The sequence below is a fragment of the Hemitrygon akajei genome, chromosome 12, assembly GCF_048418815.1.
Source record: "Hemitrygon akajei chromosome 12, sHemAka1.3, whole genome shotgun sequence".
In the NCBI taxonomy this organism is placed as follows: Eukaryota; Metazoa; Chordata; class Chondrichthyes; order Myliobatiformes; family Dasyatidae; genus Hemitrygon; species Hemitrygon akajei.
Genome location: NC_133135.1, coordinates 58,281,350 through 58,308,675, shown reverse-complemented (window position 1 = coordinate 58,308,675; position 27,326 = coordinate 58,281,350). Strand labels below are relative to the sequence as shown.

Genomic DNA, 27,326 nt, shown 5'->3' with positions numbered 1-27,326 from the left:
TTTTTCTTTCACATTAACCAATCCTCAGCCATGTCACTATATTATCTCTAACACTATGGTTCTTATTTTGTTTAATAATCTGTTAAATGGTAGTTTATCGCCTGTGTGGACTTATGCAAACACAAGTACAACATATCAATAGGCTTCCCTTATCTTTTCAGCATTTTCCAACCTTAAATGCTTCAAAGAGATTTGTCAAACCTGATTAACCTTCCACACATCCATATTGAGTCTGTTCAGTCCTATCATTATTTCCCAAAATCACTATTACCTCTTATGACAAATTCAAAGCGATTGCTTTATCAGGAATATCACAGCAACTGGTCAATAATTCTATTTTTACCTCTTTTTTAAATAGTAAGATTGCAATTAGTATGTTCCAATCTGTGGAACCATTTGAAAAATTTGGAATTTTACATGACAACTTGCGAATCCACTTTTTTCTTAGCAGCATCTTTCAGAACTGTCGAGTGCATCTCATTAGGTCCTGGGGATTTATTGCTCTTCACTTATGATAATTTTTTCAATACTTAAAAATAATACTGCTAATTCCTTTGAAGCCCTTATTCACCCTAAATCTGTAGTTCTTCATTATTTCCTGGTTTTCTGCCTTACATAAAGGCAGACACAGAATATTCATTTATTTATTTTTTGCCATTTCCTTATTACCCGTGTGACTTATGCTGTCATATTTTGTAAGAGACACACCCAGTTTAATTTCTTGTGTTGCTCAGTAGATTATTTTTGTGTTTGTCTCTCTTTTCTTATCAAAGCCTTAGTCCTCCTTGGCTAATTCCTGAACTCTGCCCAATCCTCAAGCTTATTGTTTTGTTTTTGGCTTGGCAATGCTGTTAACAGCTTCCTTCATTTACTATTATTTTAATATTGTGGTTTCTCCCTGGGATGGATCAGTTTTTCTGCTATTTTATCTCAAGCCGATATTATTTTACAGAGATATATTATTTTACATTTACTCTTTATTGTTCTGTCTTCTAATGCAATTTCCCAATAATCTTTAGTTTTATGCACAAATCCTCTTTTAACCAAGGTCAACAAACCATTTGCCTTTTGAAATGCCAGTAGTATCTGCACTTAGTTTGTCTAAGTTCGGCTTGAAGCTTGTTCTTATCGTTATTACTGTTTGGGAGCAGACAGTTCAAACTGTTTCAGACTGGACGGGCAGAAGGGCCTGTTTCTGTGCTGTACTTCCCAGTGACTCTGTTCCCATTGTCATTTAGTTTTGTGTACCAGAAACTTGGAAGCGTTATATTTGGTTCCCCACCCTCTGTCCCCGAGCCAGATTATTAATTGAATCATGGCAATCCAGTAATTTCAGGATAATGTTTCGACAAAAGTAGCATTTTATTCCCAGGATTTCTGCGTATTTAAACTCTTTCTTATTGTACAATATGCTTTGAATACGGAATTTCTCTTCCTGCTGATATGGACTATATATTTATAAAATACTTATATTTACAAATTATTTTCAATCCCTCACTACGGCACGGAATGGAAGTGGTTGAACAAATACATTTTTCCTTCGGCAAACAAGAATTCAGCCAAGTAGCGAGATTGTACCCTCAAGATGATTGACGGGCTGATCTTCCATATGATTGGTTACTCAGCCTGAACGGTTCGTGGATTGGTGACCTCCGCTCCTGCAGTAATAAAAGGCAAATCCTCCGGCAGGTTGCGAGTGCCTATTGGTCAGATGGTTTGCAGTGTTTGCTGATTGGTGAAAGGGTGGTACGCGTTGGCTGGCTGCCGCCGTGGCAGCGTCGCTGATTGGATGGTTTTCGGTTGGTAGGGGAAGGGTGACAGCAGAGTTGGATCAGCAGGAAGATGGCGGGGATCAAAGGTAGGATGCGCCTTAACAGTGCCCACGAAACTGCGTTTTGGAATCTCGCAGTGAGGCCTCAGATATAGTAGAGGCCTCACTGGGATGACGGGGGTCGGTCCCCGCTCGGTCGGAAATCACATTGTCGTCATATTCACAGCGAAAAACCTCGGCTTCTCCTGGGAAGCTGGATCTTGTTGGTCAGCAGCGGAACTCCTCCCAAGTGCCGCTCTTCACTCGTGAAGCCCTGTCAATGAGTGTCAGTCGTACAGGACAACAGCGGGAGTTCCTGTCCTGCAACTGAGAGTCGGGCGTAGTCCCTCTTTCCCTTGTGTAGGTTCATAGTGGAACAGGCTTAGTATCTGAGATGGAACTCTGATGCTGTATACCACTCAGTATCATTCTGATGATGGAATATCTTCAAGCCGAAACAGTCTTTAGTGAAGGCAATTTCCTTCTTATTTATGCTCTGAAACGTTAGATACAAGAGACTGTAGATGCTGGAATCTGGAGCAATAAAAACAACTGTTGGAGGCAACATCTGGAGGAAAATGGACAGTTCCCTCTACAGATGTTGACTGATCAACTGAGTTTCTCCAGCAGTTTATGTTTTGATTTGCTCGGTTTTTATTTAACGGGGTTAAATACTGATTGTGGTTCTCACTACCGTGAGGAAAAGAATATTTCAAATAAGCAATTAGTTTTTCATCAGTTAAGAAAAGATGTGTTGAGTGTGGATGAGGATTCTTCCTCAAGATCTTCAGCTGTAACTCATTTTTGGTAGAGCCAATTTCTCAAGTTGCTTACACAAATCGGTATCTGAGGCCCATAGAGAGACGTGTTTGGCCAAAAGCTTGATAAAGGAACTGGATTTTAATTCAGGGATTCAGATACAGAGAGACTTGGGCAGTGAATGCTACTGAAAGCTGCTAATGAAAAACTAATAAGTTGATAAACTCCACGGGTAGAATTTTTTTGAGTGGAAAAGGTTACAGAGATGTTGATCAGCTCTTAAAACAGATAACTAATGTGAAGATAATGTAGGCTGGTATGAGTTGGTATACGGGCAGCAGTGTTTTAATTTGTTTTGAGTTTATGTACGGCGGGAGAAAGGTTTCAGCCGGAAGCTTACTGGAATAGTCATACTGAGAAGTGACAAAGCTGTAATTGGTTGTTTCCGCCCATAAGGTGTAAATAAGTATTATTATACATAGGAAGTGATATATTTAGTTTGGGAGTGAAACTCAGTTTTGAGTCAGATAGGATGTCAGGGTCCGGTTTCTCTTTGATATTCTGAATGGTTGAGTATGGCTCTTCAGAACAAAAATTGTGGTGAGGTATTGACCTTCTCATATTTTTATTGAAAGATATTGCTGTCCATGCTGTACAGTTTATCAGGCAAATAGTGACATTAGAGGGAACCAGACAGTCTAGTATTTTGATGGACATGTTATTGATAACTTGCCAGATGCAATAAATGGAGTGGCTAAATCAAAAGATTTCTTAAAGCAAATTGTATTTGGCTGAAATGATTGAATTCCTGGAGATAATGGAGAAGGTTAACCGTGATAACACAGGAGCCAAGAGAATATTGGTTAAGTATTGGCTTAGTGGAAGAAATTAAACTGTAAATTTCAGTGGTTGTTTTTCTCTCTTGAGGACGTCCTACCATTTCTTAACTATGTCATTGGTTCCAATATGTACCACATCTTCTGGCTGTTCTTCTTTCCCCTTTAGAATGCTGTAGACATGACCTTAGACATTTCTGACCCTGTACCTGGGGGGCAAATTACCGTCGGGGTGTCTTTATTACATCCACAGAATCTTTTGTCTGCTCCCCTAACTGGAAACCCCTAACACTACTGCATTCCTCTTTTCCCTGCTTCTCTTCTGAGCCACAGAGACAGACTCAGTGCCAGTGACCTGCTCACTGTGGCTTTTCCGTGGTAGGTCAATTTCCGCCCCCCCCCCCACCCCCCCAATCAGTATCCAAAGTAGTATACATCCTGAGGAGAATTGCCAGAGGGGTACTTTGCACAGGCTGCCTATTTCCTTGCCCCCTTCCGACAGTCACCCAGGTATAATTGCAAGAAAAAGTTTCTGAACCCTCTGCAATTACCTGTTTTTTTTGTATTAATTGCTCGTAAAATGTGGTCTGATCTTCATCTAAGTCACAATAATAGACAAACACAATCTGCCTAAACTAATAACACACAAACAATCATATTACTTTTCATCAATGCTGAGTACACTGCTTAAACAATTACAGTCTAGTTCAAAAATCCATGTGAACCTCTGGGGTAATCCCTTCCACAAAAGCTATTTGGAGTCAGGTGTTCCCATCAATGAAATGATCTGGAAGTGATAAGAGAGCTTAAGGTTAAGGTTCTCTAGGGGGAACAGTGATCACAATATGATCGAGTTCGCTTTGAAATTTGAGAAGGAGAAACTAATTTCCAATGTGTTGGTATTTCAGTGGAATGAAGGAAATACAATGGCATGAGAGGGAAACGGCCAGAGTTGACTGGAACGGGACACTAGCAGGAAGAACAGCAGAACAGCATTGGCTGGAGTTTCTGTGAAAAATGAGGGAAGTGCAAGATAGATATATTCCAAATAAGAAGAAATTTTGAGTAGAAAAAGGACACTACTGTGGCTGACAAGTGAAGTCAGAGCCAAAGTAAAAGCAAAAGAGAGGGCCTACAAGGAAGCCAATGCTAGTGGGAAGATAGAGGATTAGGAAGCTTTTAAAAATTTGCAGAAAGAAACTAAGAAGGTCATTAGGAAGGAAAAGATGAATTATGAAAGGAAGCTGGTGACTAATATCAAAGAAAATACTAAAAGCTTTTTAAGTATATAAAGGGTAAAAGAGAGTTGAGGGTAGAGATAGGACCAATAGAAAATGACGCTAGAGATATTGTAATGAGAGATGTAGAGATGGCAGAGAAACTGAATGCACATCTTGCATCAGTATTCACAGATGAAAGATGTCTGCAGTATACTGGACATTCAAGAGTGTCAGGGAAGTGAAGTATGGTCATGCACTTTGGTAGAAGAAATAAACAGGCAGACTATTATTTATATGGGGAGAGAATTCAAAATGTAGAGTTGCAAAGGGACTTGGGAGTCCTTGTGCAGTATACCCTGAAGGTTAACCTTATAGGCTTATACTCACTGGAATTTGGAAGATTGAAGGGGGATCTTATTGAAACGTATAAAATTCTAAAGGGATTGGACAGGCTAGATGCAGGAAGATTGTTTCTGATGTTGGGGAAGTCCAGAACGAGGGGGTCACAGTTTAAGGATAAAGGGGAAGCCTTTTAGGACTGAGATGAGGAAAAACTTCTTCACACAGAGAGCGGTGAATCTGGAATTCTCTGCCACAGGAAACAGTTGAGGCCGGTTCATTGGCCATATTTAAGAGGAAGTTAGATATGGCCCTTGTGGCTAAAGGGATCAGGGGGTATGGAGAGAAAGCAGGTACAGTGTTCTGAGTTGGATGATCAGCCATGATCATACTGAATGGTGGTGCAGGCTCGAAGGGCCGAATGGCCTACTCCTGCACCTATTTTCTATGTTTCTATGTGATAGGCTAAAGCCTCCCTTCTTTACCAAAGATGTTTGAGGAGCTGTCCAAACTGCCACTTATGTTCCAAGCTCCTCCACCAAAGCATACTAAAATATTCACTAGGAGAATTCTCAAGTTGTAAAGTGGACTTGGTTCTGCAATTTCTTGCTTCAGCCTGAATGTTTGCACTGGACCAAACTCAAAGTTTGGTGATAGGTTAATGTGAGGGGTGGGAAGGGGTTTGTCACCATTCTTGATCTTGGTGTTACTATTCTAGAGAAGGAAAAGCTCAGATTGATGGAAGCATGCAATTTGTTGAAAACAAATATTACTCAGTAGCATGCAGGATGCTCAAGGGTTGAGAGGTTTGGAGGAATTAGGCTAATGAAATGTAGAAGAAATACAGTTATCAAATTAGAGATCTGTAATGACAAATGAACATGACTGTACAAGCAACATGATGGATTTCACACTGAGGATTCATGGAATTCCTGTAACAATCTGTGGTGGAGGAATAGATGTGCTGTTCAAATCATTGAAAAGAAGAACACATCATGTATATCCAAAACATTATTCTGTTTCTTTTATTATAATTCAAACTGGAACACTGTTTCTGCAGTTAATACAGGAGCATGTTGTATGTTAAGTAAATCCACAATACTTTGAAAAATGTTATAGTATGCCTCACATAATGGGAAGTTTGCATTCCTAGAAAATTATCCATAGCACAATATTCTGTTATGTGAAATTGTCTCACTTGCACATGAGTCAGTTGAACTGAGATGGAACAAAAAACAGTTTTTTGATTCTTATTTTCCCCCTATTTTGTAAGAGCAAATTTTATTCCATTTCTTAAATCTTTGGGTAATTACTTGTGAAATCGTAAGGGCAAACTTCCAACACCTGATCAGCTATAATGTAGGCATTTTCTGTGTAGTGCACATGCTGAATCTTGATGATTATTTTTATACATCTTCCAGAATTTGGGTATCATTTTTGTAAGGCTCGCACTTATTTTCCATCCCTAATTGTACTGGAACTTGGTGATTTATTGATATATTTCAAAGGTTCATTTTATTATCAATGTATGCAGAATACAGCTGTGAAATTTGACTTCTCCAGATAGCCACAGAATACAAAAACCATACAAGTAGTTGAAAGAAAGATGTCAATCCCCCCTTCACAAAAAGATGTTGTGTTGTTGTTCGTCCTTCGGAGTCGAAGACGACCATGACTTCTGTCAGGTGGAGGGTTTGTGACCGTGGGTCCGGAGGTGACTGGTGAGGCCAATCTGGGCCCTGAAAGCTCGCCCACATGTGGGACACATGAGGGTAGGTGCTGCAGTGGAAGTGGAGGTAGCTCAAGCCTTGCGCGCAGCGCGTTTCCTCTGAGCCTCTGCGGTGCGTCTGATTTCTGCTGCATACGCTCCTTTAGTGGTCCTGCTCCACCAGGTTGGGCGGTCCAGAGCAAGCAATTCCCAGCTAAAGATAAAGATAAAAAAAGATAAAGAAACAAAAATTAACAAACTGCTAACACCCCAACCCCTCTCTCGCACAAAAACTAACAGATCACCCAACCCCCAGCCCCCAATACATAACAAGAAAGAATGGTAAGAATATGGAAAAAACATAGAGCTGAAAGAAGCCAATATGAACTACAGTCCAATCCATAAATATCAGAATTTCAATATATTTATTGATAGATTTCAAAGAGCTTTTTAAGTGTCAATCATATTGGTTTGTCTCAAACTGCAGTTAGGCCAGACTAGTAAGGATGGCAGATTTGTGGTCATCATTGCTAATGACTTTTTCTTTAAATTCAAGATTGTTAATCAAATTTGTCTGAAAGTACCAAGACTTGAGTGTCAGCCACTAGTAAGATTTAAAGTTAGTTTGTGTTCAAAAGTATGCATATTTCAACACAAACCCTTTAATGTATTTAATTCTGCAGTTTTAAGATTGAGGGGGAAAAGAGTTGGAACAGGATATACATAGATCATAGAATAGTACAGCGCATTACAGGCCCTATGGCCCACAATGTTGTGCCGACCCTCAAACCGTGCCTCCCATATATCCCCCCCCCCACCTTAAATTCCTCCATATACCTGTTTAGTAGTCTCTTAAACTTCACTAGTGTATCTGCCTCCACCACTGACTCAGGCAGTGCATTCCACGCACCAACCACTCTCTGAGTGAAAAACCTTCCTCTAATATCCCCCTTGAACTTCCCTCCCCTTACCTTAAAGCCAGGTCCTCTTGTACTGAACAGTGGTGCCCTGGGGAAGAGGTGCTGACTGTCCACTCTGTCCATTCCTCTTAATATCTTGTACACCTCTATCATGTCTCCTCTCATCCTCCTTCTCTCCAAAGAGTAAAGCTCTAGCTCCCTTAATCTCTGATCATAATCCATACTCTCTAAACCAGGCAGCATCCTGGTAAATCTCCTCGTACCCTTTCCAATGCTTCCACATCCTTCCTATAGTGAGGCGACCAGAACTGGACACAGTACTCCAAGTGTGGCCTAACCAGAGTTTTATAGAGCTGCATCATTACATTGCGTCTCTTAGATTCTATCCCTCGACTTAAGAAAGCTAATACCCCATAAGCTTTCTTAACTACCCTATCTACCTGTGAGGCAACTTTCAGGGATCTGTGAACATGTACCCCCAGATCCCTCTGCTCCTCCACACTACTAAGTATCCTGCCATTTACTTTGTACTGTGCCTTGGAGTTTGTCCTTCCAAAGCGTACCACCTCACACTTCTCCAGGCTGAACTCCATCTGCCACTTCTCAGCCCACTTCTGCATCCTATCAATGTCTCTCTGCAATCTTCGACAATCTTCTACACTATCTACAACACCACCAACCTTTGTGTCGTCTGCAAACTTGCCAACCCACCCTTCTACCCCCACATTCAGGTTGTTAATAAAAATCACGAAAAGTAGAGGTCCCAGAACAGATCCTTGTGGGACACCACTAGTCACAACCCTCCAATCTGAATGTACTCCCTCCACCACCACCCTCTGCCTTCTGCAGGCAAGCCAATTCTGAATCCACCTGGCCAAACTTCCCTGGATCCCGTGCCTTCTGACTTTCTGAATAAGCCTACTGTGTGGAACCTTGTCAAATGTCTTACTAAAATCCATGTAGATCACATCCACTGCACTACCCTCATCTATATGCCTGGTCACCACCTCAAAGAACTTTATCAGGCTTGTTAGGCATGATCTGCCCTTCACAAAGCCATGCTGACTGTCCCTGATCAGACCTTGATTCTCTAAATGCCCATAGATTCTATCTCTAAGAATCTTTTCCAACAGCTTTCCCACCACAGATGTAAGGCTCACTGGTCTATAATTACCCGGACTATCCCTACTACCTTTTTTGAACAAGGAGACAACATTCGCCTCCCTCCAATCCTCCGGTACGATTCCCGAGGACAATGAGGACATAAAGATCCTAGCCAGAGGCTGAGCAATCTCTTCCCTCGCCTCGTGGGGCAGCCTGGGGAATATTCCATCATGCCCCAGAGACTTATCCATCCTAATGTATTTTAGCAACTCCAACACCTCCTCTCCCTTAATATCAACCTGCTCCAGAACATCAACCTCACTCATATTGTCCTCACCATCATCAAGTTCCTTCTCATTGGTGAATACCGAAGAGAAGTATTCATTAAGGACCTCGCTCACTTCCACAGCTGCCAGGCACATCTTCCCACCTTTATCTCTAATCAGTCCTACCTTCACTCCTGTCATCCTTTTGTTCTTCACATAATTGAAGAATGCCTTGGGGTTTTCCTTTGCCCGACTCGCCAAGGCCTTCTCATGCTCCCTTCTTGCTCTTCTCAGCCCCTTCTTAAGCTCCTTTCTTGCCACCTTATATTCCTCAATAGACCCATGTCACCCTGTAACTGTTACCTGCTCAGTTGAGGAAAAACACCAGAGACACAAAATTACCTCTGAAACGGTTTTTATTCAGAGAGGAGTTCGCAGCCCCACGCACTTCGGGCGTAAGGTAGCCAACTCCCAATTTGTCGGTTTACAAAGGTCATACTTATACCCATAAGCAGGGTACTACATTCGCAAATATGGTTACCGATTCGAATTCATCAATTGATTGGCTATTGCATAGCTAAGCATGCGAAATACTCAGAGTTAGCAAAGGTTAAAGCGTAATACTTAAAATTAATACTGACACACTTCAAAACACTTGAAATAGGTATCCTCAAAATACTTTGCCAAGCACATTGTCTTGTGGTTGCAGGTTCCCTTTTCCTTGTGGTCTCCACGTCTGGCCTGGCACCTTATTTTAGCTACCTCTCCTTACTTCCCCAATGACGTACCTCTCTCTTATCCTGTCTACATATTTTGCTATACTTACCCCTCGCCCACCCCCTCTACACGTACCCCTTACCCTCTTCACATTCTTATTCCCTCCTATGGTCATGAAATGATCACTTGTCAATATCGTGAAAATCCTCTGGTGCAGGTTCGAGGAGTTCGGTGGCCTCGCCGGTTGCCCGCATTATCATCAGTGGCTTAGCCGGCAGCAGGTCCCCTAATGAGGCCATCATGTGGTTTAGGACACATTTAACAACGGCGATAGAGACAAAAATCCCGATAATAGCCATCAGCGCGTAAATAGCCCCATTGATCAACCAGTCCTTCCACGCACTTAGTCCCCAATCCCCCCCACCCTGCCCAACCTGTTCCTTCCTTGATGGATCCTAACTGTTCATCTATTTTGTTCTTGTACCGTGTTATGTTGGCGGTAGCATCGTCTAGCCCCATTATGCATTTGTCCTTTACGATAGCGCAGAGCCCCCCCTCCCTGGCGAGGAGATAATCAAGTGCACAGCGGTTTTGCATGGAGAAGAGACGCAGTTGGTTAAGGCTGTCAGTTATGAGTCTTAATGCTCCCCTGTTGGCGTTCCCGAGGCTCATGAGACCACAGGCCAGATAGTTCCGATTGTGGGCCGCCATAGCGGCTCCTGATGCCCCCAAAGAGAAAAAGGCAGCTGCCCCATATCCGGCCACCTGACCTGCGGTTAGGGTGGTCAGGAATCGGTAATTTGCACAAAATTCCTGGGAGACCTCTCTCTTGTACCTCCCAGGCGGGCGGCGTGAGGGACCCCAAGTTCCAGGGCAAGGGACCGCTGTAGGGAGGAGGGTGCCATAGGCCACCGAGGAGGGGTAAGGGTACTTCAGGAAGTTGGTGGCAATGCCGTTGTAGAATAAAAAATACCTCGGGAGGGTATACATGGTCTCAGTGCAACCCTAACCCTTTAGGTGTATGGTATCACTCCATTCTGCTATATCGGGAGGGGCGTACACTCGTTTGGCACCCCTGCGATACTTGGGTCGTAGGAATACATGATCGTTGACTCGGAGGTGGGTGCGGCTCCCCTCCCCACAAAGAAGTTGCACTCCCTTGGCCAGGGACTGGCACTTTGTCTCATGGCAAGAGCAAGAGATCCCTAAGGGGTCCTTGGTGGGGTGACACTCCCTTTTCCTACAGGGCTTGGAGAGGCAGGCAACATTTTTTTGAGACATACACGTCTGAACACCCCCACCCTGTTCCGAAGAAGCAGTTCTCATATACTCGGTCACCTTTCGGGGGCTTGGGATTCCCCTCCCACCAGAGATCCTTTCTCATCCACCTGTTGGACGGGGGGAATAAACAGTCCGCGACCGGGGCCGTGGAAGAGTCATAGGTGAGTTCCACCCTCTTTCCCTCAGGCATTGTTTTGCTGGCGGGGGCACATTGGAAGGGCTGATCAACACGGTCCCAGTGCGGGAAAACGGTAAAGAGCGAGGAGACACTGGCGGGGTGGGGATAGCAAACAATGGTTGTAGTGCCATACAGTCATTTGTGCACGTTTTGGAAATAGTTGCCACTTATAAACTCCGGGGAGGGTCTTCCAAGGGTGGGGCCTTTGGGGAAACCCCAATCCCTTTTCTGCCTTGAAATGTCCCCCTTCGATCTTTTTAGGGGTTTTGGTTCCTCGTCCAGTTGTCCCTCAACCTCTGTCCTATACCCCACTATCCCTAAAAGAATATAGATAACCAAGAGCATCCTACCTTCCATTGCCAGAGCACAATTTCAACGATGTGACACCACAAGGAAAAAGGAATTTAAACACACAACAGTTCAATGAAGTCTGTTTATCAGTTCCTTCATTTATCTGTGGTTTCTAGCGAGTCCGAGGTCCACCGCTTGCAATCGCTCAGATGAATCCAACGTTCTTGTCCCTTCACCCTGACAGCAGAGGGGGTCTGCAGGAGGACCTGGTATGGTCCTTTCCACCGGGGTCCCAGCTTGGGTCGATCCCAGTTTCTTATTAACACCCAATCTCCTGGTTCTGCTCCCTGCCACTCGCCTTCTCTGTCAGGAACGGGTCTTGAGGCTTCCTTCACCTGAGTGTGTAGGGACTTAAGAGACTGCAGTTCCTCGCCCATCACTTGTAGATCTACTTGTATTGGTGGGGGGTTTTGGTCACTGCCCCATGGGGTTCTGTTTGGCCGCCTGTAAACTATTTCAGCAGCAGTCAGCCCGGTACCGGTTTGAGGTGTAATGCGCATATGATACAGTGCCAGGGGAAGGACTTTAAGCTAATTTAGTCCTGTTTCAAGGGTCAATTTAGTTAGTTTGTCCTTCAGGGTGCCGTTTGCACGTTCCACGATTCCTGCGACTCGGGGGTGGTGGGCACAGTGGAATTGTTGTTCAATCTTTAGTATTTCGCAGAGTTCTTTGTTTACTTTCCCAATGAAGTGCGGGCCGTTATCAGATGATAGTCTTTGTGGGATACCAAAACGAGGAATAACTTCTTTCAGTAGCATCTGCACTACCTTGGAAGCCTTGTTGTTCGTTGTGGGGAAGGCGTCAATCCATTTACTAAAGATGTCGATTATAACCAAACAGTACTTATAACAATTTACCTTAGGTAACTCGATAAAGTCCATTTGTAATGTGTCAAACGGCCCTGCTGGGGTTGGGGTGCACCCTTTATCACATCTAATAGATTTACTCGGGTTTACTTTTTGACAAATTAAGCAACCCTTTGCCCGTCTCTCCACTGCCTCATTCAAACTGGGGGACCACCATGTTTTTGACAACAACATACACATTCCCTCCTGGCCGAGGTGAGTGTCAGAGTGGAGGCGGTCGACCAGGACAGGCAGGAGAGTATCAGGAATACAAATCTGACCTGCTGGGGTCTGCCAGAGGCCCGTTGCGTTATTAATGATACAACCATGTTTTTTTCAAACATCAATTTCTGTCGCAGGGGCGTCCCCCTGTAATCGCGCGATGTCGGATATGCCTGGGCTATCAACCGGCTGCCTGGCAGGCAGAAGGCGTGGGGCCGAATCCACAGTCATTGCTTTAGAGGAGAAGGCTTGCTTGGCTGCCAGGTCTGCTCTGGCATTGCCTTTACTAACGGGAGAGTCATCGGATAAGTGGGCAGCACGTTTAATAATTGCAAGCTCCTTGGGGAGCTGGATGGCTTTGAGCAAATTGTCAATGTAGAGGCCGTTGGCAATGCTTTTGCCAGCCGACGTTTGGAAGCCCTGCTGCGCCCATAGTGTGCCAAAATTGTGAGCGACCCCAAATGCATAACGTGAATCTGTGTAAATATTGGCTGTCTGACCCGAGGCGAGGATGCATGCGCGAGTGGGGGCGAAAAGCTCAGCCTGTTGGGCCGAGACTGGTAGGTGGAAGGCTGCCGCCTCTAAGGTGGTGTGTGGGGTCACAATGGCATAACCTGATTGCTGGACACCGTCTGGGGAGACAGAGGACAAGCAATGTCCTGGAGGTCTGGCCGCAGAGTTTACCTTTGTCAGAGGAATCACGTATCCCAGGGAATGTAGGGCATGGAGGAGATAGTTTGTTGTCCTCACAGGCGTACTGAGTGTTGCTAGCCAAAAGCAGGTCATCAACGTACTGGATGAGCACTGAGTTTTTAGGGAAGGTGAGGTCTTTCAGTTGGCCACAAAGGGTCTGTGAGAAAATAGTGGGGGAGTCCCTAAAGCCCTGGGGAAGTTGGGTCCAGGTGTATTGGCGATCCTGGAAAGTGAAGGCGAATAAGTAGCGTGAATCCTCAGGTAAGGGTATGGAGAAGAAGGCGTGTTGTAAATCTATAATGGTGAACCATCGTGCAGCAGCGGGTATCTGGCCCAGAATGGTTGTGGGGTTGGGGACAGCGGCATGGAGGGGAGGGATTATGTCATTAATTGCCCTTAAATCTTGCACAAGGCGCCACTCAGGGCGTCCGGGCTTTGGCACTGCTAAGATCGGGGTATTACAGGGCGAAAGGCAGGGGACCAAGACGCCCTGTTCTAAGAAGGAGGTAATAAGCTGGTGGACACCCTGAACAGCTTCCAATTTGAGAGGGTACTGCGGGATCCGGGGCAATCGTGAGTTGGGCTTTACCTGTATCTGGACAGGGGCTACCGGGGTAAGGCCTACGTTGGTCTTGGAGGTTGCCCATATCTCGGGGGGGTTCGCAGCAGGGGTCAGTCGGAGGCTGATGGTGGTGCAGGGTCCCTGAGGTGTCACATTGCTTGTTGAAAAAAAGAATGCTACCACTTTCCACTTCCTGCGGGTTTCGTGTCAGGGAAGGGTCTGCCTGCTGCAGCATCCTAAAGACGGCAGGGCCCAATTCCTTAGCTGCATGACCCTCATTTACGCGGAGGGTTATATGAGGGCTTATTCTAGGGGATTGCTGCCACAGGAAGTCAGGGACATGGGTGGCTAAGGCTATGCCTGCCTCCGCAGTCACAATGGCAAAGACTGAAATTGGGAATTCAGTTCCTAAGTGTGGGGCGAATAAGGCTGCCAAGACTTCTGAGCGTCCTGAAGGGTCGTACGTAAGGGTCACATGGGGAGTGTATGGGGACTCGAGGGTGACTGGCGAGGTCCAACGCCCACCATTGCTGGGGAACGTGAAGCCAGAACGCCCAGTGGGTAGGAGGTTCAGTCAGGGTGAGACCATCACTGGTGCAGGTGACAGTGAGATGGAAACGACAGAGTATATCCCTTCCTGCCAGGTTGACGCCCAAATTGGGGGTCACCGCAAATCTGATAAGGGACTCATGGTGGTTATAGCGAGTGGGGAGTTCTTCGGTCATCTGGAACTCCTGCACTGGAGCTGACAATCCCGAAAAGGGAAGTCGGGAGTGCATGGGGTGGGGGGGGGGTGCGATCATGGGTCAAGGGCACAGGGGGGTGGAAGGTGCCGAAGGTACAGGCGGGGCGGGATTCGCAGCCCTCACCAACGAAGGGACCTGCTACTCCTCCTCCTCCTCAGTGTCCTCATTAGGGTCAAATAGGGTCTGCAGCCCAGTCATATCCAGTGCTGGCCTTTCATCACCTCTACACGTACCCCTTACCCTCTTCACATTCTCACCATCTGATTCTTGCTTCCTAAACCTCATGTATGCTGCCTTCTTCCACCTGACTAGATTTTCCATCTCACTTGTCACCCATGGTTCCTTTACCCTACCATTCTTTATCTTCCTCACCGCGACAAATTTATCCCTAACATCCTGCAAGAGACACTTAAACCATCATCCCAATTCACACCCGCAAATTCTAGCCTTATAGCCTCATAATTTGCCCTTTCCCAATTAAAAATTTTCCTGGTGTCCTCTCTGATTGTATCCTTTTCCATGATAATGCTAAAGGCCAGGGAGCAGTGATCACTGTCCCACAGATGCTCACCCACTGACAGATCTGTGACCTGACCCAGTTCGTTACCTAATACTAGATCTAGTATGGCATTCTCCCTAGTCAGCCTGTCAACATACTGTAACAGGAATCCATCCTGGACACACTTAACAAACTGCCCCATCTAAACCCTTGGAACTAATCAAGTGACAATCAATATTAGGGAAGTTAAAGTCACCCGTGATAACAACCCTGTTATTTTTGCACCTTTCCAAAATCTGCCTCCCAATCTGCTCCTTAATATCTCTGCTGCTACCAGAGGGTCTATAGAATACTCCCAATAGAGTAACTGCTCCCTTCCTGTTCCTGACTTCCACCCATACTGACTCAAAAGAGGATCCTGCTACATTACCCACCCTTTCTGTAGCTGTAATAGTATCCTTGACTAGTAATGCCACCCCTCCTCCCCTACCCCTTTTAAAGCACTGAAATCCAGAAATATTGAGAATCCATTCCTGCCCTGGTGCCAGCCAAGTCTCTGTAATGGCCACTACATCATAATTCCATGTATGTATCCAAGCTCTCAGTTCATCACCTTTGTTCCTGATGCTTCTTGCATTGCTGAGTAGGCTACGGTCAATTATGGATAACTCTGAACATCCTCTACATAGCACCATCCAGAGACAGAGAAGCAGTTTCAGCGACAGGTTACTATCGATGCAATGCTCCTCAGACAGGATGAAGAGGTCAATACTCCCCAATGCCATTAGGCTTTACAATTCTACCGCCAGGACTTAAGAACTTTTTAAAAGCTATTATTAATGCTTTTTGAGACGGTGATTTAGATGCATATCATATTTTTTTACTGAGTTAAGTATTGTATGTAATTAGTTTTGCTACAACAAGTGTATGGGACATTGGAAAAAAAGTTGAATTTCCCCATGGGGATGAATAAAGTATCTATCTATCTATCTATCTATCTATCTAAGTGCACACACTTTAGCCCTTCTACCTTACTACCTTTACACCCTTTATTCTGCTTCTCTTTCCTCAAAGCCTCTCTATATGTTAGATCTGGCTTTACTCCATGCACTTCTTTCACTGCGCTATTGCTCCGGGTCCCATTCTCTTTGCAAATTAGTTTAAACCCTCCTGAACCATGCTAGCAAACCTACCTGCAAGGATATTGCTCCCCCTCGAGTTTAGGTGCAACCCATCCAATCTGTACAGGTCCCACCTTCCCTAGAAGAGATCCCAATGATCCAAGAATCTAAAACTCTGCCCCCTGCACCAACTCCTCAGCCACGCATTCAACTGCCATCTCCTCCAATTCTTGCCATCACTATCACGTAGCACTGGCAGCAATCCTGAGAATGCCACCCTTGAGGTCCTGTTCTTCAGCCTTCTGCCTAGTTCCTGAAACTCACACTTCAGGACCTCATCCTGCTTCCTGCCTATGTCGTTGGTACCAACATGTATCACAACTTCTGGTTGCTTTCCCTCTTGTACCAGGATGTCATGCACCCGGTCAGAGACATCCCGGACCCTGGCACCTGTGAGGCAACAAACCATGCGAGTGTCCTTCTCACATCCACAAAATCTGTGATAAATTATTTCCTGTTCACTTGAAAGGCAGAGATTGATGAGGAATTTGAGAAATGCAATCCATTATGGCATTCATTACATGTGTAATAGAAGAGAAGTTCAAATTGGGAGAAGATTCAGTAATCATCGTGAACAACCTTCAGTGAAACTCGTCACATGGAAACACTGAGATTGTCTAATATCCACATTATGTAAATAGTTTGTAAATGATGGATAAGACACATAATTGGATGACTTGCCCCCTCCATTTTATTTGCAGCTCTGGTTGGTTTATCCTTCAGTGGTGCGATAGGCCTGACTTTCCTCATGTTGGGATGTGCCCTTGAACAATATGGGTAAGATTCTGACTTTTTCATTTAAACCCTCGTAAGAAAATAATGTTTCTTTTAATTCTGTGGATGTTGCTTGTTCCCGCCTTAGGACTGTTTCTTAGGAATCAAAAGTTACATTCAGTGGTAATTAGCTACCTCTCTTCAGCAGTTTTGCTTTCATATTTGTGTAGAACAGCAGGCTGAACCATTAGGTGTCCTGATTACTGTTCAATAAATCATGCAGAGGTGTGATAATCTGGCTGAGGTTAAGTAAGGATCATTCATGAACTTGAAACTGTTTAGAGCACACACATGAAGATTTTGTGCTTGATTGATGTGATAAGAAACAGAGATAATTAGTTGAATTGTACCACCATTTTCTGGAAAGGAGCAGCTTTGGAGTTTTAAAAAAAAGTGCAAAACTGAAAAATATATTTTACTGAATTTGTCCTTGTTTCAAAATAGAATGACGTGTGTTATCTCAAGAGCAATGTTATATAACCCAGAACATATCTATATAACCACAATTTGTTTATCTTGAACATGAATTTTCTTGGTTAAGCCCAAAGTCTAATTGTTGTAAGTAGACATGTTTTAAAGTCATTTAGTTAATGAATGAAGTTTGGAAATGGGTAGATGCTAGTAATTCCTAGCTTCCGAACAGATGTAGCTAATGGGGGGAAAAAAACTGTACATTTTAATCTTGTTATACAAAAATACAGGTTTTCTGACTTAAATACACTTCTAGCCAACTTACTACAAATAAGTTTTGGACCAAGGATAATGTTCTGCTTAGTAGTATTGTGTCCTGAGTTTATCAGTGTTGGTGGTGATTTTGTTATATTTGGAAATGCAGTCTGACATGGCTTAAGACCTGCTAAAAGGGTGAACTTATGGTAAGAGAAATTTGATGGTGGTCCTGGAATTGGAAAATACATGCAATTCTTTATATGTGAAATTTAGTGGATCCAGCAGAACTGGGAAAAGGGCAAAGCATTGGAAAGGACAGAATTTGATGGTGTGAACAGATTATTAGAAGATGTTCCAGTTCGACGGCAAGCAAGTCATTATGTTTTGCCATTTTGCAGGTATTTGGGGAAAAGCTAGGCCTGGGGTAGGAGACAAGGTACAGATCTGATGTCAGTTGCCTCTTTTCTACCAATCAAATTCTTATACTTAATCTTATATCTTTTCCACACTTAACTATGTCCCCTTATTCATTACTTTCTATTGTGCCTCTAGTTCAAACAAATTGATGTTTTGCTCCAATGTTTTCAACAGTTCCATTTAATATCAGAGAAGGTATACAATATACAACTTTAAAATCTTGTTCTTTGCAGACATCCATGAAAACAGAGTATCCTAAAGAATAAGTGACGGTAAAAACATTAGAACCCCCCCCCCCCCCCCCACACATAGCATCGGCCCTCTCCCTCCCCCACTTATTTCAGTAAAAAGCCAGCCACCTCCAGCCACCAAGCAAGCAATCGGAAAGCCCCCAGGAAAGATTATGATCTGCAGTAGAACAGAAACTATTCGTTCACCCAACAATTCTTCCTTGTTTTCTTTCTTGTTCCAACATAGTCTTCTTTGCCTTACCATTTATTCCAGTTTGATAATTTAACTGCATTTCTGTTAAATGTAAGTAAGAGAATATTTGCACAGTGCAAGCACAAGACCTGTGCCATTAAAGAATCAGTATTTGAAAGGAATGAAGATCAAAGTATGCTGAAGTTGACAGTAGAAAGGTCTACAGAAAGTGGTGGATACAGCCCTGTGCATCACAAGCAAAGCCCTTCCCTCTTTTGAGCACATTTACATGGACCGTTACCATAAGGAAGCAACATCCATCATCAGCAACCTCCACTGTGCTACTACCGTCGGGCTGGAGGAACAGGAGCCTTGGATCACACATCAGGAATGGTTTAATGTCGTCAAGATTGTTTGATGTCGTTTCCAGTACATAAATGTACAGGAGAATGAAATAATTGTTATTTTGGATCTGATGCAGCACAAAAGAAACACAGTAAGATAAAGAATGCAATTATAAAAAAGCACAATAAATCTAAGTACATAAGGTAGCTTATACACATTGATTGTATGTTCATGAAGTTATGCCATGCACAGGAGTGTCTGTACATAAAGTGACTGACAGGAAATGATAAAGTAGTGGTAATTACCCTATAACTATCAGACTCCTGAACTGTTGAAGACAACTTTACTCATCACAACTCCGAACTGATTTCACAACATACAGCTTCACTTTCAGTGACTCCACAAATCATGTTTCGGTATTATTTTGTTTTGAACAATGTCTTCTTTTGCACATTGTTGTTTCTCAGTTTTTATGTTTTATTTTTGTCGTTTATAATCTTTAGTATTTCCCTATTTTCCTGTAATACCTGCAAGAAAATGAATCTCAAGGTAGTATATTGTAACATACTATATACGTACTTTGATAAGTTTGCAGTCATTGGCCACTTTACACCTGTACATCTGCTCGTTAATGTAAATATCTAATTAGCCAATTATATGGCAGCAACTGAATGCACAAAAGTATGGAAACATGGTCAAGAAGTTCAGGTGTTCAGACCTAATATCAGGACAGGGGAGAAATGTGATCTAAGTGACTTTGACAGTGGAATGATTGTTGGGGTGATTTGAGGATCTCAGAAACTGTTGACCTCCTAGGATTTTAATGCACAACAGTCTCTAAAGTTAACAGAGAATGGTGTGAGAAACAAAAAACATCCAGTGACTAACAGTTCAGTGGGTGAACACCCCTTGTTAATAAGAGAGGTCAGAGGAGAATGGCCAAGCTGGTTCAAGCTGACAGGAAGGTGACAGTAACTCAAATAACCATGCCACTCTTTATAGTAGTGTGCAGAAGAGCATCTCTGAATGTAAAACTAGTTGAACCTTGAAGTGGATAGATTTTCACAGCAGAAAACTGCAAGCATACACTCAATGGCCACTTCATTAGCTTCAGGAGGTACCTAATAAAATGGCCACTGAATGTTACTTGACTAAGTAATAACCAATTCAAGAATGCAGTGTAATCACTTCTTGTTAACTTGGTGTTCAAGCTTTCTCTCAGTTGCTCGCTCATTTGCTATGATTTGAAGATCTCAAACATCAAATTTGTTGTCTAAATTTCTTATTACCTTTCAGCTCTAATTATATTTTGACTACTAATTTAAGTTCCCTCTTTTAAGAGGCTTAAAAGTATGTGAGAGGGTTTTATGAAATGTTAACCTGGTTTCAATTAGAGACATATGCAAGCCCCTTTGTCAGTGGAATTTATAAAGGTTTAAATCTTCCTATTTTAATTATTTTTCCTTTTCATTTTTAACTCCACTGCAGCATTTATTGGCCCTTGTTTGTGCTGATATTTTACTTCCTGTCACCTATCCCGAGCTTTATTGCACGAAGATTGGGTGATGACACCGATGCAGCAAGCAGCGCCTGTCGTGAACTTGCGTATTTTTTCACCACAGGGATTGTTGTTTCTGCCTTTGGGCTCCCAATAATACTTGCTCGAGTTTCAGTGGTAAGTCCTTCCTAAACCTGACTGAAAACTGTCTTGTCATTCTAGCTTATCACCTATTTGTAATTTTCTGCTGGTCAAGAATAGGATATTTGTGCTAGGTGGAAATATGTCTAGCCACCACAGTAGCAAAGGGGCTAGTGCGATGCTATTACAGCTTGGGGCATTTCAGAGTTTAGAGCTTAATTTCAGCACTGTTCTGTAAGGAGTCTCTGTACGTCCTTCCCGTGGAATGCGTGGATTTTCCCCAGGTGATCCGGTTTCCCCTCTCAGTCCAAAGGCCTACCGGGTACTTCAGTTGGTCATTGTAAATTGTCCCGGAATTAGGTTACAGTTAATCAGGGTTGTCGGGTTGCTGGGGCAGTGTGGCTTTAAATAAAATCAAATCAACCTAGTATGTAGTGAAATAGGGATAAGGGCAATGTTTAAAGGTTGAAGTTGAGCTGGACAGGTTCTTGTGATATTAATGAGGTGGAATTAGGTGGTCTTAGTGATGCTACGGCTCAGTAGTCATTCACGCAACATGGTGATATATGATAGGACGGTTACAAACAATTTAGTTTAATTGGAAATGGTATCCAGAGAGGGAGATGGAGTTTATGACTGAGAAAAGCAGTTCTTTTGGTAGTGACTGGATCTTCCCAATATTTATTTGGATGTCATTACTGCTGTTTCACTATTGCCAGATATGGTGGTGGAGTCAGATACAATCATTATGTTTAAGATACTTTTAGACAGGCGCTTAAAAAGGCAAGGAGTAGGATACAGGCCTAATGTGGACAAATGGGATTAGTGTGGATGGACAAAAAGATGTCTAAGTAATTTAGGGAGCACTGGGTGGTATTTCTGTACATGTAAGAACTGACAGTCATTATGGTTAATGTTATTGAGGCGATTGACATTTATGTAAAATAAAATACAGAAATAGACCAAGGTATCCAGATTGAAGCAGAATAGCTTATAAATGAATACATTTTAATAATTTCTTCTAAGTTTGTCAGATACTGCATGTTTGAGATTTACATTCATGTACTACTGTTTCCAACATGCTGACTTAACATGGGTATAATATAATAATGTGTTATTAAAATATGTATTTGCATTTGATTAGTGTACCAGTTAATAGACTCTATACTGAAAATTTCAAATTAGTATCAAATTTGGGACAGCATATCAGACGGCATTTGTAGATTACAAAACAATTAAAGCTTGAAGACAAATGACCTTTTAAAATCCAGTTTTTAAAATTCTTCTATTTTGTTCTTTTCTTCATACCATTCACATAACAGCATGGATGAAGATAGGGAAATTGCAAAGACTGGGTTACTAATTCTTTCATACAGTTACACAGCACTGAAATTGGCCCTTTGGTCTATCACATTTATGCTAACTTTTTGTCCATCTACACTAATCCCATTTCTCTACATTAGGCCTGTATCCTATTCCCTGCCTTTTCAAGTACCCATCTAAAACTATCTTAAAAATAATGTATCTAACTCCACCACCGTATTTGGCATCAGGTTCTAGACCATAAGCGATAGGAGCAGAATTAGGCCATTTGGCCCATTGAGTCTGCTCTACCATTTCATCATGGCTGATCCATTTCCCTCTCAGCCCTAATCTCCTGCCTGCTCCTGTATCCTTTCATGCTCTGACTAATCAAGAACCTAACTTTGCCTTAAATTTACCCAATGACTTGACCTCCACGTTCAGCTGTGGAAATAAATTAAATTAATTTACCGCTGTCTGGCTAAAGAAATTCCTACTCATTTCCGTTCTAACTGGATGTTTCTCTGTTCTGTGGCCATGTTTTCTGATCTTAGATTTCCCAAGCTATAGGAAACATCCTTTCCACATCCATTCTATAGAGGTCTTTCAACATTTGATAGGTTTCAATGAGATCCCTCCTCATTTTTCTGAATTCCAGTGAGTATAGGCCCAGAGCCATCAAATGCTCCTCATATGACAAGCCTTTCAATCCCGGAATCATTTTTGTGAACTTGCTTCGAACTTCCTGGGGTGTAGACCATTTGGTCCAAGTGACTTACTTATCTTCAGACCTTTCAGTTTCCCAAGCACCTTCATCCTAGTAGTGGCAACTTCGCTCACATCTGCCCCCTGACACTCTTGAACTTCTGGCATACAGCCAGTGTCTTCCACAGCGAAAAATAAGTGCAACATACATAATTAGTTCGTCTGCCATTTCCTTGTCCCCCATTACTACCTCTCCAACATCATTTTGCAGTGGTCTAATATCTACTTTTGCCTCTTTGTATATCTGAAGAAACTTTTTATATCCTCTTTAATATTAGTGACTACTTACCTTCATAGCCCATCTTTTCCTTAATGAATTTTTTATTTGTCTTCTGTTAGTTTTTAAAAGCTTACTAATCCTTTCACTTCCCACTAATTTTTGCTCTGTTATATGCCCTCTCTTTGGCTTTGACCTTTCTTGTCAGCCATGCTGCTCTGCTGTCATCCATGCTAGTTTTGGCCAGTCCCCTCTCATGCTTCTGTAATTCCCTTTACTCCACTGTAATACTGATACATTTGACTTTAGCCTCTCCTTCTCAAATTGCTGGATGAATTTGTCTTATAATGATCACTGTTCCTTTACCTTAAGCTCTTTAATCAATTCCAGTTCATTGCACAACAGCCAGTCCAGAATAGCTAATTCCCTCGTGTGCTTAATCACAAGCTTTTCTAAAGAGCTATCTTAGGATCTATCACCAACCTGATTTTTCCAATCCTCCTGCACATTGACCTCCCTTTGACAATTGTAACATTGCCCTTTTGACATGCATTTTCTATCTCTCATTGTAATTTGTAGGCCATATCTTTGCTACTGTTCTGAGGTCTGTATATAATTTCCATCTGGGTCTTTTTCCTTGCAGTTTCTTACCTCGACATGCATTGATTCTACAGCTTCCATTCCTATGTCACCTCTTTCTAATGATTTGATTTCATTTTTTTACCAACAGTGCCATCCCACCACTTCTGCCTACCTGCCCATTCCTTTGATGCAAAATGTATGCTCGGATATTAAGCTCCCAGCTATAAACTTCTTTCAGCCACAATTTAATGATGCCCGCAACATCATGCATGCCTCAGTGCCAGAGGACCCAGTTGCTATGCCTCCCCCCTCCTTCCCTTGGGTTACCCCCAAACACTTTATGAGAATTTAATACTTCCCCCTCAAATCGTCTTTAAAGCTCCTTTCTGTTATATTAACCTATGTCCCATTGTTTTTGATAGGCCTAGCCTGGAAAAGAGATTCTGACTGTGTACCTTATTTGTGCTTGATAAAATCTTACGCACTTTGGTCAAATCATCCTTTGGCTTCCTTTGCTCCAGGGCAAAAAAGCTGTCCAATCTCTCCCATAAACTAAAGTTGTTCAGTGCAAAACTGGACAAGTATGGCCCAGCCAGTGTTTTGTAAAATTGCAACATAATCTCCAACTTTTATTTTCTGTGCTCCAACCTATGAAGGCAAGTGTGCCATATGCCTTCTTCAGCAACCTATCCACCTGTGTTACCACTAAAGTCCATATAAATAATTTACATCACACGGCTTTCATCAATCTTCTTGGTTGCTTCCCTTTAAAAGAAATTGATCAAATTATACTGCATAAAGCCACACTATCTTTTATCAACCTCTGTGTTTCCAAGTGAGTCCAAGACGATCCCTTAGTATTTTCCCTAAGAAATTCCTTAAATGATATAAATCTCATCTGAAACGACAGTAGATTTATTTCCAGTCATCAGTCCCTATATCTTTATGTTCAAAATGAAAATTTATTTCAAGGTTTATGAAATGTATCACCAAAAATATAATAAAAATGGTTCTGAAATTGATGCACCTCAAGTTAAAACATAAACATAAATTTTACTATTTTTGAATTGCTATGTAATCCAATCATATGTTGAAGTAAAAACTAATCACTTCATTTGAAGTATCAGTTAAAAATGCCCATTTACATACTTCTGTAGTTACTTCAGTATGTAGAATAATTCATTGGGAATAATTTTCTTCATTATGGAGAGTAAGAACATGAACAGATCAGAACTAAGCCAGCAATGAATAACAACTTTGCAGAAACATTTATTTGAATGTGCTTGCTGCAGTAGGGTACAGGTAATGTTCAATTTTTAAAACCTATTGTGTTGAGACTGCTGTCCTGTGTTTCATATTTCAGATCCAGTGGGGAGCCTGTGGACTCGTGCTGGCAGGCAATGCAGTAATCTTTCTCACCATTTTGGGCTTTTTCCTAGTGTTTGGTAGAGGGGATGACTTTAGTTGGGAGCAATGGTAGTTTTGCAATGAACCCTGAATATGATGACCCTTTGATGCTGAACCTACTAAAACTCCAACTAAAGTGCAGTGTGTACCATCTGTAAATGCAGCATTCAAAAATAACCCAAGATTCATTTGTATATTAAATTTAGTTACTTCATGACCTAGGTCTGTGCTAATCTGTGATTTTATTTGAACAAAAAGCTGGGCCTTTGCAAATATTTACCTGTGTTGACCAATGAACAAAGTGCATGATAGGGTGCATGATAGCATCTACTTCGATGAGAGGAAAACATACTCCTTAGTTCTTGAAACATGCATCAGATTTTTCATTTTAATACATTGTATAAACAAAAGTAAAACTAATGGAGGAGTTCTGATATGATTGGTGGCGTTGTTAGTTGAATTTGACTGGGGGATTTACCATTGGCCCACTCTGGAGGTATAGAGAGGTATAAATCCTCTTGACTAGTTAGTTATTTGTTCTGCCTCTTTTTAAGCAAGAGGCCTTCATTATTGACCTGGCATTTACCTTGATGTCAGAGCTTTTACAATAAATCTTGAGCATCTACATATTATTTCCAATGAATAGAATGTCACCATTTGCTCTTTCAGAGTTTGTCTTGCCATTTTGAAATGCTTATATAAAAGTTCATAGTGCTTTAACAACTTAAAATGCAATGTATTTAAGATATCCTTAAGATCTCTAGGATCTTTTTCTTTTTGTCGCTATATGCAAGACAAAAAGAGGTTTGAAATGCTTAGAAACAGAAGCACTACTCAAAAATTCTTGACAACCATTGTATTAAGTGTTCTACCCTTTCTAATGCTGACTGTCTCATATTTTGAAGAAAGGATTATTTGACTAAAACGAACATTTATTGTATCTTCTATGTATTAACATTAATGTAAGGAATATCTCCACTACACACATGTTGTACCTAGTGGAGAAAGACTTCTGAAATTTAGGTATCTAAAAAGAATGTGATGGGGCTATGGGAACATTGAAGCTGATTACATTATGTGGTATTTGTAACCAATAATTTCACAGTAAATTATCGATATTGTATACCCTTCATGAAAGGTTTAATTTCAATATTAAGCCAAGCCCAAAGATGTATGTATAGATGCAGCGTTAAATGCCATACTTGTGGTAACTCATTGGCACCATGCTGTGCCTACTACTGTTAATACATTGACTTGTGTTCTCCCAAATGGAAACAAGAATAAGAAATACATTAAACTTAAAGCATGTGACCATCTTGACAATTTCTATATTTTGTTTTCAGAATGATTTTGTAACTTACAGGCTTATCCATGGAGCATGTTTTTTTTGGAAGAAGCTTTGACTACATATTGTAGCATATGTCAAATGAAATTATAAAGGCTAGTGTTTCATAATATTAGATGAATGTCTAATATGATATTTGTATGCTTATTGAATGCTGGCATTAAGTATTTAAAGGCATGGTTTCCATATATGTAGTTAATATTTCCTGGATTAAATTTGGCCTTGTTACTTGAAATGCAGCCAAAAGCTAATTGGAGAAAAACATTCTGAAGTCAGTTATCTCTCCCATTTTGTTATTTGTGTATTTACTATCTTAAACCATAGTCTCTGGTAAATGTTAAAATTGTAAATTGCAAATGAAGATTATGCCCATCTTAAATAGTGTCCTTTTGCATGTATAGAAACTGAAATATTGTGTGCAAAATTATTCATTATTCATTTGTATGCTGGCAGGGCACAGGTCATGAATCAGTTCCTTGCCTTCAGATCATTTAAATGTTGCACTAAGTTGGAAACTTGTTTTGACTATTCCTGTTGGTCATTTGATACAAGTAAAAGTTGAAGAATAGCATTAATTATTGATCTTCAAATTTAGAAGATATTTTAAATAGATTTATTTGTGGAGGCAGGGGTTAATTTTTTGTTAAATGGGGTTCCCTTTGGTTGAAGTTTCTTATTATGACTGTGTAAGAATATTGTAAGCTTCAAATGCCACAGATTGCTTTTAAACTTTTGTATGTGAATTGTTTACTGAATGTTATTGTCAATAAATTTTCAATACTTTTTCCACTGCACACCTTGTAAGCTAAACTAATTGTAGAATGATGTATTTGGCTGATATAGTATCTCAAATTGATTCTTATACAGTTTTGTGTTTAAATTTAAATGTAAACTAATAAAATGCAAATTTTTTGTTACCTGAATTGATTACATGTTCCAGGAGTTCATATTAGGAACAGGAGTATCTTCCCATTTTAACACTGATAGTAACCATTTTAAAGTGGTTGGAAGCAGTTTAAATCTTCCATTTTATTTTAGCAGTGGGGTCTCATGTCAATTATCCAATTATATAGCAAAGTATATCTTATTTCTGATATGAGTGACGCAAGTCAATTTATTGCTATTTCCATACTTGGGTCATTGCTTATGAGGAGCTGGAGTAACAGGACCAGTCATCAAACCTGCAGACAAGGGTGATTGTATT

General features: G+C 41.7%; 1 protein-coding gene across 1 annotated transcript; it reads left to right on the top strand.

Annotated features, from left to right (window-relative positions):
* The first annotated feature begins 1,728 nt into the window (after positions 1-1,728).
* On the top strand, positions 1,729-27,045 carry LOC140737055 (leptin receptor gene-related protein). Its single transcript, XM_073063184.1, has 4 exons — positions 1,729-1,858; positions 16,939-17,014; positions 20,354-20,540; positions 24,734-27,045. The coding sequence occupies exons 1-4, from the start codon at positions 1,843-1,845 to the stop codon at positions 24,848-24,850; spliced, it is 396 nt and encodes a 131-aa protein (XP_072919285.1). The 5' UTR covers positions 1,729-1,842; the 3' UTR covers positions 24,851-27,045.
* Positions 27,046-27,326: the final 281 nt, after the last annotated feature.

Excerpts from the sequence above, each read along its gene's own strand:
- LOC140737055 (XM_073063184.1), top strand. Across the intron at positions 17,015-20,353 it reads TGTGCCCTTGAACAATATGG|CATTTATTGGCCCTTGTTTG; the intron begins GTAAGATTCTGA and ends ACTCCACTGCAG. Across the intron at positions 20,541-24,733 it reads TACTTGCTCGAGTTTCAGTG|ATCCAGTGGGGAGCCTGTGG; the intron begins GTAAGTCCTTCC and ends TTCATATTTCAG.